Genomic DNA, 11,362 nt, shown 5'->3' with positions numbered 1-11,362 from the left:
GAGAAGGGGCGGGCGCGAAGCAGAGCCGCTAGTATGTGCAGGACAGAGCAGGAGCCAAACAGTCACCGGGGCGTGAAACTCCCGACCTACTCTGATTACCGCCTCCAACCACCGCTGGGAGAAACGAGCATGGCTGCCCCAGCAGCGGATGCAGCTGTGGCCCTCAGGAGGCAGGGCATTGCCTGCACGTGTGTAGCTCACTCAAAACCCTTTTCGGGAACATATTCAAGGAGTCATGATGCCTGTGAATGAAAACCTTTAACCTTCACTTCACTCAGCAGGCTGACCACACACCTCACAGGCCTCCGCACCGTGTGCGGAGCAAGGTGCACAGCGCCACTTACCAGAAGAGGCTTAGTTGCACATGGATGGTGGGTCACTTTCTACACCCAGCGCCACACAGTTACAGAACACTACCCAGATGTGGGGAGCTCTGGTAGCACAGTGCCTAAGGCATTTCACTGCTAACCAGAAGGCTAGAGGTTCGAACCCATCAGCCACTGCTGGGAAGGAAGGTTGGGCAATCTACTTCTATAGTGATACTGCCTCAAAAACCGAAGGAGGGGTCGCTATGAGTCGGGTCCGACTCGATGGCACATAACCACCACCACCACCCAGATGTGAGCAGAGCAGTCTGGAACAACTAAGGGAGACAAACTTGATGTCACTTTACGTCCTGCGGTGGCTTGTACTTTGCCATCAGGCTGGAGGCTGTGCCACTGGGTGTTTCAAATGCCAGCAGGGCTGCTCATGGTGGATGGGTTTCAACGGAACTTTGAGACTGAGACAGACTCAGGATAAGGAACAGGCCCATCCACTTCTAAAGAATGGGCCAGTGAAAGCCTTATGAATAAGCAGTCAAACACTGTCTATTACTGGAAAACTTTATGAATACCCCCGAAACACTGTCCAATACAGTTCTGGAAGATGAGCCCCTCAGGTCAGAAGGCACTCAAAATACGACTGTGAAGAGCTGAATCACCAGAGTAGAATCAGCCTTAATAATATGGATAAAGTAGAACTTTCGAGACCTCTGTTTGCTGACGTGGCATGACTCAAAAATGAGAAGAAATGGCTTCAAACATCCATTAATAATTGCAAAATGGAATGTACGAAGCATGAATCTAGGAAAATTGGAAGTTGTCAAAAATGAAATGGAATGCATAAAGTTCGATATCCTAGGCATTAGTGAGCTGAAATGGATTGGTTTTGGATATTTTAAATCAGATAGCCATATGATCTACTATGCCGGGAATGACAAGTTGAAGAGGAATGGCGTGGCACTCATCATCACAAAGGATGTTTCAAGATCTGTCCTGAAATACAATGCTGTCAGTGATACATTAATATCCATACACCTACCAGGAAGGCCAGTTAATACTATTGATTACTCAAATTTACGCACCAACCACCAAAGCCAAAGATGAGGAAATTGAAGATTTTTATCAACTTCTGCAGTCTGAAATTGACCGAATATGCAATCAAGATGTGTTAATTATCACTGGTGACTGGAATGCAAAACTTGGAATCAGAGAAGACTCACTGGTTGTTGGAAAATTTGGCCTTGATGATAGAAATAATGCTGGACATCACATGATAAAATTTTGCAAGACCAACGACTTACTCATTGCAAATACCTTTTTCAACAACACAAACGGCTATACACATGGATTCACCAGATGAAGTCACAAGAATAAGATTGATTCCATTTGTGGCAAGAGGCGATGGAAAAGCTCCACATCTTCAGCCAAAACCAGGCCAGGAGCTGATTGTGGAACAGACCATCAACTGCTCATATGCAAGTTCAACTTGAAGTTGAAGACAATTAAAACGAGTCCAAGAGAGCCAAAACATGACCCAGAATATATCCCTCCTGAATTTAGAGACCATCTAAAGAATAGAGTTGATATACTGAACACCAATGACCGAAAACCAGCAGAATTGTGGGATGACATCAAGAGCATCATCCATGAAGAAAGCAAGAAGTTGTTAAAAAGGAAAGGAAGAAAAGACCAAAATGGATGACAAGAGACTCCGAAACTTGCCCTTGGGTGAAGAGTAGCTAAAGCAAATGGAAGAAATTACAAGATAAAAGAGCTGAACAGAAGATTTCAAAGAGCAGCTCAAGCAGACAAAGCCAATTACTATAATGAAATGTGCAAAGATCTGGAGTTAGAAAACCAAAAGAGAACAACACACTCAGCATTTCTCAAGCTGAAAGAACTAAGGAAAACATTTAAGCCTCGAGTTGAAATACTGAAAAGATTGCATGGACGATATATTGAATGACACAGGAAGCATCAAAGGAAGATGGAAGGGATACACAGAGTCACTGCACCAAAAAGAACTGGTAGATCTTCATCCATTTCAGGAGGTGCCATAGGATCAAGAACCAATGGTACTGAAGGAAGAAGTCAAAGCTGCACTGAAGGAATTGGTGAAGAACAAGTCTCCAGGAATTGACAGACTACCAATTGAGATGTTTCAACAAACGGATACCATGCTGGAGGCACTCACTTGGCTATGCCAAGAGATATGGAACACAGCTACCGGGCCAACTGACTGGAAGAGATCCATATCTGCACCCATTCCAAAGAAAGGTGATCCCACAGAATGGGGAAATTATCGAACAATATCATTAATATCACATGCAAGTAAAATCTTGCTCAAGACAATTAAAAAATGACTTCAGCAGAGAATTTCCAGAAATGCAAGCTGGATTCAGAAGAGGACACGGAATGAGGGATGTTATTGTTGATGTCACATGGGTCTTGGCTGAAAGCAAAAATCACCAGAAAGATGTTTATTTGTGTTTAATCGACTATGTAAAAGCATTTGATTGTGTGGATCGTAACAAATTATGGATAACACTGAGAAGAACAGAAATTCCAGAACGCTTAATTGTACTCATGAGGAACCTGGCTCATAGACCAGGAGGCTGTCATTCGAACAGAACAAGGGGACACTGCATGGTTTAAAATCAAGAAGGGAGTGCCTCAGGGTTGTATCCTTTCATCATACTCATTCAATCTGTATGCTGAACAAATAATCCAAGAAAATGGACTATACAAAGAAGGATGTGGCATGAGGCTTGGAGGAAGACTCATTAACAAGCTATGATACACAGATAACACAATTTTGCTTTCTGAAAGAGGGGATGACTTGAAGCACTTAGTGATGAAGAATGAAGACCACAGTCTACAGTATGGATTAGACCTCAATATAAAGAAAACAAAAATCCTCACAACTGGACCAATACGCAGCACCATGATAGAGGAAGACAAGAGTGAAGCTGTCAGAGACTTCATATTACTTGGTTCTATAATCAACCAATGGAAGTACTGCACTGGGCAAATGTGCTCCAAAAGACCTCTGTCAAGTGCTGAAGAGCAAAGATATGTCCTTGAAGACTAGAAGAGCTGGACAATGAATAAGGAAGACTGAAGAAGAATTGATGCTTTTGAGTTCCGGTATTGGCAAAGAACGCTGAAAGTACCATGGATTGCAAAAAGAACTAACAAATCTGTCCTGGAGGAAGTGCAGCCAGAATGCTCCGTGGACGTGAGAATGGCCAGGCTTCATCTCACCTACTTTGCCCATATTGTCACAAGGGACCAAGGAGCTCTAGTGGCATATTGCCTAAGGCATGTGACTGCTAACCAGAAGGCTGGCAGTTCAAACCCACCAGGCACTCAACAGAAGGAAGACTGGGCAATCTAGTTCCGTAGAGATACTGCCTCAGAAATCCATGGAGGGTCACATGAGTCAGAACCAACTTGACAGCAGTGAGTTTGGTTTTCAGTTTTTAAGAAAGGACCATTCCCTGGAGAAGGATATCATCTTTGATAAAGCGGAGGGTCAACGAAAAAGGGGAAGGCCCTCAACAAGATGGACTGACGCAGCGGCTACAACGATGGGCTCAGGTATAGCAAGGATCGTGGGCCTGGCACAGGACCGGGCAGTGTTTCATTCTGCTGTGCACGGGGGGGCTGTGGGTTGGAGATGACTCGACAGCACCTAATGACAACCACCACCCACATGCTGTGGAACAGTGCAGCCAGAAGGCTCCTTGGAGGTGAGAATGGCAGACTTGGTCTCACCTATTTTGGTCATGTTGTTACAAGGGACTATTCCCTGGAGAAGGATGCCGTGCTTGGTCAGGTGAGGGGTCAGAGACAAAAAGGAAGACCCTCAAGCAGATGGACTGACATGGTGGCTGCACCAATGGGCTCAAGTTCAGCAAGTCTCGTGAGGATGGCGCAGGACCGGGCGGGGTTTCATTCTGTTCCACACAAGGTCACTAAGAGCCAACGCCGACTCAACAGCACCTAGCAACCACAACACACAAATGCGGCCTCACGCCCGGAAAACTCGCCTCTGCATAAACAGGCTCGTGTTTCAGAGGCAGTTCGGTGGCTTTGGCGTCCCAGGGCCTGTTGTGCTGCTTGGAAGAGCAAAAGGCCTCTGGGAAGAAGCAAGGCCCTCCCTGGCATTACCTCAGAAGGCACGAAGTGGCTGCAGGCTCCGGGGAAAGGCAGCACAAGTACGTGGAGCCAGCACCGGAGAACCCAGTGTCCTGCAGGTCACTAAAAATGCCTTCTCCCGGCAGGAATGGAACCTACTGCATGCCTTAAATGAACCCACATCACACTCGTGTTCAATGATTAAATGAGATCCTAAGCATGGTCCACTGTAAATCATCTGAGGTAATCCCACTAACGCATGCCTAGCTCTCACTGCCCAGTACGGCTCGTCCTGGGCCAAAGGCTGACCACACCCTTTCTCAGATGCAGACACATCCAGGGCCTACCTCTTCGGGCCGTCCTGAAGGGACCACGTTATCTTCATAAGCAGGGAACTGACAACCTGCTTTACAACTGCAAAAACGATTCGTCTCTTCCTCGCATGGTGCCACGATCCTGCAATTTGCTTGGGAGCTTCCTAAATCCCTCTGCACGGTCTCATTTGCGCGGCACTCCAGGCAGGGGCCTGGCTTTCCCACCTGCAGGACCCCGGCGGCCTCCTCCTGGGAGTCCAGGGACGTCTGGGCGCTCTTCTCCATGCCAGACTTCTTCAGGCGGGGGAGGAATCTCCCGGACTCGAGCTCCGACTTCCCGTAGTAGTGGCCCTCGTTCTGTGCGTCTTCTTCCAGGGGCTTGAGGTCGGCCTGGGGGTCCTGAAAGGTGTCGACCTGAGCTGGAGTGGGCAGACTGGCTTCCTCTTTCTCAGACTCGGACTCAGACCCGCTCCCACCGGGCGACAGCTCAGACGCAGGGATGGGGCGGAAGTGGGTCCGGGGGGAGATGCGGATGGCTCTGTACTGAGTCCTCTCAACACCACGTGCCCTGGGGTGGAACACCTCGCTGTCTGAGTCAGAGCAGAGGATGGATTTGGGCTTAAAACTGGGGCTGAAAGAAGCTATGCCTTCGGGTTCCAAGGAGCACTCGACGTGGAGGACCTGGGAGAGGGGGCTGCTCAGCTCCAGGGAGGAGAACGGGCACTCGAGCCCCGGCTCCTCAACTTGGAAGGTGCCGCACGCACCCAGCAAGTCCTCACGGAAGATGAAGGAAAACCCCTTATTCCAGCTGCCCTCCCCACTCCTGGGCAGCTCGTTCTGGTCAAAGGACACCAAGGGCCTCCACAGCTGCCTGTGGCCGGGAGCAAAGCTGTTTCCAGGCGTCATGAAGACATCGGTGCCGGCTATGGTGACGACATCGGAGGAGGCACACTGCAGCAGGCTGCTCCTAGTGGGGCCGGGCGGCACCACGGCCCACTCGGCCTCACTGAAGGTCTGCAGCTCCCCGTAGACCCCTCCCAGGATGAACGTGCTCTCCTTGCCCTGGGCCACATCCCAAGGCCGCGAGGGAGTCATGTAGTCGCTGCCGTCCACCTCGGCCGGCTCGCGGGGGGCGAAGGCGTGCTTCGGCAGGCCCCCCTTCTGACCCTCCCACAGGCGGTACTCGGACCTCTGCACGGCTCTGCTGGGCTCCCGGAGGCCCTCGGCCCCCAGCCCGGCATCCAGGCAGCAGCAGTAGTCGTTCGTGTCCGCGGAGAACGCCTCGCCGTCCATCCTCTGTGTGTCCACGGTGGCCACCGGGGTCCCGCCTGCCACGTGGGTCCAGATGCCCCCGCCCACCCCTGGCCGGTAGCCGCCGCCCCGCACGCTCTCAAAGCCTCCGCTGTCCGACCTGTGCTCCAGCTGGATCCCGCAGACAGACTCCAGCTTCGACTGCTTCTTGAAAACAAACGTGGGGCTCTCGCCCAGGGTCCTGCCGTTGTGCTGGCAAGCTTCATCTTGTAAGAAATCTAGCAGTTCTTCCTCTCCATAGTTTGACGGGACTCTGGGGACTCCGTAGTTAATATCGTCAGCATGAAACTGCGTGGACTCTTCCGACTGGATACCCAGCGTCTCGGTGTCGGAACGCGTCTCTTCTGAGTGGGACCAGGGGCTACACGTTCTCGTGGAAAGATTGGAACAGTGTCCATTCTCCTCAAAGGCACGATTTTTGGTCCATATCAGCAATCTAGACTGTGTCTTCCCAAGCCCGTCAGCACTACAGTCTGCATCTGCGTTTCCCAAGTTGAGGGTCTCAAAAGAGAACGGGAGGCCCGAGTCACTGCACTGCACTTCAAACACGGACAGACAAGCGTCCACAGCCGGCCCTTCAGGAGCATCCGGTAAGAGCTCCTGACTGCCGGCCGCCGCGTGTGAGCTGAGCATCGTGCCGTCCAGGAGTGGAGACAGCCGGGCTGGAGAGTCTCCCGCGAAGCTCTCGGCATCAGCGTCGCCGGAGCTGGACGAGCAGCAGTCCCAGAACTGAGCCAGGTCCTCGGCACCTCCCTGCAGGAGCAGGCCCTCGGCGCCCCCTGCGCCCGTGGGCTCTGTCCATATTGCACGCTGCCCTTGCACCTGCACCCCGTCCAGCACTATGCAGCATCCTGCCTCGAAGCCCGGCCCCTCTCCCCCTTTCTGCCGAATCAGGTTCAAGATCCGACTCTCCCCTTGCATTGATTCCGAGGCACCAGGATCCAACATGGATTGATCAATGTCCACTTCATAGAAGTGTGTGAATTCCGACAGATGAATGTCATCCGGGTAGTTAGTGTCCTCCGGCGGAGAACAGAACGCAGTCCCAGGGAGGTCAGCCGCCTCGCTGATGACTGCAGGCATTTCTACAAAATGACCGCCAACGAAGGTGCCAGCTGCGAGGTATGTCTTGTGAGCGCTGCTGCTGACACAGAGGCCACGCACGGCGTCCACCAGCTCCTCGTCGGCCTCTGGCGTCCGCGTGCTTGGCTCTGGCGGGTGGCGGTACGTGGTCTCCAGTTTGCTTTTTCTGCTCGAAGGTACAAAGTACTCTGCGATGGGCTCGGTGTACCACAGCGGCTCCTCTTTGTACTCCCTGTCATCCCTGCTCTCCACACACGGGGCCCTGCCCTCAGGGCCGCCGGCGTCTCGGAGCCCCAGCTCCTTCAGCGGCCTCCGGCCCCGTTTGCACAGCTGCTTGCCGGAGCCGCCCCCACCACCGCTGCTGCTGCTGCCGGTGCGCACGCTTCTGTCCGCCCTCTCGCCGCCCCTTGCGGGGAGCCGGCCCTGCCCGTCCCGCCCCTTCCTGACGCGTGCTTCTCGAGGCTTGTGCCTCACTTTGACACACTTGGCGGGCACCCTCGGCTCGCCCTGGGGGCCGCTAGAGCTTGAGCCGGCCTCGCTGGAGCCGGACGACCAGGAGCGAGGGCGGGCCTTGCCCTCCGGCCTGTGGCGGGCTGGCTTCTTGTGGGGCGCGGGCGGCTCTTCGGGGGCGCTGTTGCTCAGCGTGGTCTCCTTCTCACTCCCACTCCTGCCTGGGGCTGTCTCGCGGGTGCTGGAGGGCACTGCCCGGCCCCCTTCCCTGGTGGCCTCGCTCTCACTGTGGCCGTCCTTGGGGGAGGGTGTGGCCGTGCCGGCCGGGGCGGTGGAGGAGGGGCAGGAGGAGCTGGAATAGGAGCAGACTTTGGACTTGTTCCACACGGTCATGATCTCCTGCAGGCAGACAGGTTTCTCGGACAGCGGTGGGAACGCTTCATAGTACCTGAAAAACAGAGCCCAGGGTTCGAAGTGAGCAATCGGTGTGCGAGGCACGTGCAGAAACACGGCAGCCAGAGAAACGGGCACCTCAGCCCCTCTAATGCCCACTGCTGTCAGCACCATAACCCCTCTAATGCCCGCTGCTCTGAATGTTGGCAACTCAGCCCTTCCAGTGCCTGCTGCTCTGACCGTTGGCACCTACAACCCCTCTAGCCCCGCTGCTCTAACCATCGGCACCTAAAGCCCCACCTCTAACACAGTACAGTCAACTCTGCATAGAGATCGGCCCTGGAGCTATTGGGCCCTTTTCTGCTTGGTACTGTACTAGGCACAGCAGGAACATTCGGAAAACAAGACAACCATTTTGGCCTGCAAAGTTTAAGTTTGATTAAGAATGAAAGACGACAAAACACAGTAGAGAGAACTGCATCTTCTGACAAGAAACATCTGCACTTGACTCTCAGCTCAGAATCCCAGCTCAGCCACTTTACTGGCCCTGTGACCTTAGGTGAGTGACTGGACCTCTCTGTGGCCCAGCCCCATCTACAAACAGGCTGATAGTGGTCTCTGTTTCTCAGAGTTGCTGTGAGGAGCAAAGGGACAAACATGACACAGAGCAGGACCCCAGGGACCTCCGCTGTCACAGCGACCTGACCTAGGAGGTTCGTGAAGTACCTGCCTGGCACAAAGTGCCTAGAGAAGAGGTTCAGGAGACTCAGGGAAGGGGGAGTGTGGAGAAAACCCCAGAAAAGAAACACAGCCATTTGGCAAGGCCCCGTGAGGCCACCAGTGGGTGGGCACACTGTGTTCATGGAAGGACATCTGCTTAGATGCACTGGCCTGGGCAGATGGCCTGGAACTAGGGGAGCCTGCAGCCCAGACAGCAGTGTCTCACATGTGGGGTGCCCAGTGGCTGCTCACAGTTCCGGAGCAGGACAGACTGCCGTAAGAGCTCTCGGGTCAGTCTGGGGAGCTGCCGGAAATGGCGAGGGGTCTCACACCAAAGCAGTGGGCTGCCCAGCAGAGATGGGCCGTGAGGCTCCCGTGCAGCTTTAAATGCGCTAATGCTCACCTCCGAAGAATGGGAGGGATGCTCAGAGAAGACAGCACTAGCCCCATGACACACTTAGCTCAACACATCCAGGACGTCACCCTCAGCACGTCACGTCCACACGTGGCCAACACTCAGAAACGAGCAGGGCACTGTGTTGTGCCTTTTACGTCAAGGCTTTGAATCAGTGGGGAGGCCACACCCTGACAGCACATCTCCATCCAAACGGGCGCCCCCAGCAGTGCGGCTCTGAGCAAGCACCGAGCGCCCAGGTGCAGAGGAGTCAGCCCACGTGGCAGTGAGGGGTGTGCACGCGGGACAGCTGACCCGAAAGCCAGCTACTCACAGGATGAGGACAAGTGCCTGCAGGACACTGGGCCTCCAGGCGGGCAGGGCTTGCTCACGTCCCCTCTGCTCTCAGCAAAAGCACTCAGTGTCCTTGTTTTCAGAGCAAGAGCAACAGCCGCCTCCAAGGACCACGGGGACCCAAAGGCGCCAGCACAGGCACGGACCTGGTGACCCGAGCCTTGCCCATACCAGGAACACTTACAGACCACATGCTGAGGGGACACAGCCGCCCTCGTCTCCCTCGCTGCCGAGCACAGGGCCCACCATGCCCTCTGAACTGGGAAACGTGTGAACAACGGGAGGGCCACGTGTGCCGTGAGCCGCGCAGCAGCCACTCAGCCTCAGGAGCGCACAGCCCACCACGAGCACCATCACACATACATTTCCACCTGGTCCTTGGCCGTCGGGGACAGTTCTGCTTCTGGAGAGGATGAGTCCTCCAACTTTTTGTGAATCTTCTCTTCTGTTACAAAACAAACATCCAGAAAGATTAGTCTTCTATTTAATTAATGAGTGCTTTTAAAGTTTCCCAAATAACCATAATCCGAAGTTAAAGAGACCCCGCTGGCTTAAAGGGTGGGCTCTCCACAGCGTGCCCGGCTTCGTCCGGAGTGCTGGAGAGACGCTGGCTCAGCACATCGCAGCGACCGAGAGCGAGCACCCGTCCCCTCGCGGATGCACAGCTCCAGTGGTCTCGGTCCAGGCTCCACAGCCAACTGCTTATCACGGAGACCAGAGGGAGCACGTCGGCACACTCGCCGAAATTCCAAACCTGTCTCCTCACAAAGTTCTGAGCTTATGGGCTCAGCTGGGCCATCCTGCTCAACACTAAGTGGTACAGAAAATCCCTCCATGCAACCCACCCCCATTCAAGTCAAAGCAGGAGCAAAGGGCTCGGCTTCACACTACAGCCCGAGATGAAAACAAAAGGGATGGACACACATGCACACTACACACACACATACATGCACGCGCACACACACATACACACACCACACACACATGTGCACACATACCAACACACATGCTTATGCACAAGCATTGCATACATGAATGTATACATGCAGACATGCACACACAGGCAAGCCCACACATGCATATACACACATACCAAGACATTAGAGTCTCGATGCCAGAGCATGCATGCACACACATGCACACACTGAAGAAAACATGTACATACACATGTACAAACATGCACACACATTTGCACACACGTATATGTACCCACATACATAGACATGCATGTGCTCACGTGCAAGTGCGCATGCACACATGCATACCCAGATGTGTGGGCACACGTGTATGTACATAGATACACACTCTCTCACATGTACACATGAGCACACATGTGTGCACACGCTGGCCCTGAAGAGGCCTGGAAAACCCAAATGCTGACCCTGAAGTCGTAAGTCTGGCTTGGGGCAGGCAAAAAAGCCAAGGAAGGAAGGTCTGAGAGTCCGTGGACAAGAATGACATCATGAACCTGTCATGTCTGCCTTTCCCCAAACTTCTGGACCCACGACAGAAGCTTCTTTCAAACTTGGCACAGCTGGAAAGGGCAGAAACGAGCCCCCGCATGTAGAGAGTGGAAGGCCCCCCTAAGGAACGGGGACCGCTGTGACAGAGGCCCGGTGAGCCAGTGGCCCGTGTGGCTCTCACCTTGTTCACTCTGCAGGTCCTTCAGCCTACAGCACAGCTCTTCCACCAGGGACTCGATGCCAGAACTCTGCACGGGACAAGACACATGTCAGTGCCCACCCCCACTCCACAGGAGACACGAGACACTAGAGGCTCGATGCCGGAACTCTGCACGGGACAAGACACATGTCAGTGCCCACCCTCACTCCACAGGAGACACGAGACACTAGAGACTCGATGCTGGAACTCTGCACGGG

General features: G+C 53.6%; 1 protein-coding gene across 1 annotated transcript in view; it reads right to left on the bottom strand.

Annotated features, from left to right (window-relative positions):
• The window catches only part of KIAA0232 (KIAA0232 ortholog), a 48,844-nt gene that overhangs the window by 7,179 nt on the left and 30,303 nt on the right, over nucleotides 1–11,362 (bottom strand). The window contains 3 exon segments of the mRNA XM_007956301.2: nucleotides 4,811–8,069; nucleotides 9,846–9,927; nucleotides 11,127–11,193. Coding sequence (XP_007954492.2) covers nucleotides 4,811–8,069; nucleotides 9,846–9,927; nucleotides 11,127–11,193 — 3,408 coding nt within the window.

Source organism: Orycteropus afer, unplaced genomic scaffold (genome assembly GCF_000298275.1).
Source record: "Orycteropus afer afer isolate SDZICR_OR568_19922 unplaced genomic scaffold, OryAfe1.0 scaffold00605, whole genome shotgun sequence".
In the NCBI taxonomy this organism is placed as follows: domain Eukaryota; kingdom Metazoa; phylum Chordata; class Mammalia; order Tubulidentata; family Orycteropodidae; genus Orycteropus; species Orycteropus afer.
Note: the sequence above shows the minus strand (reverse complement) of the source record. Positions and strands in the feature narration are given on the sequence as shown.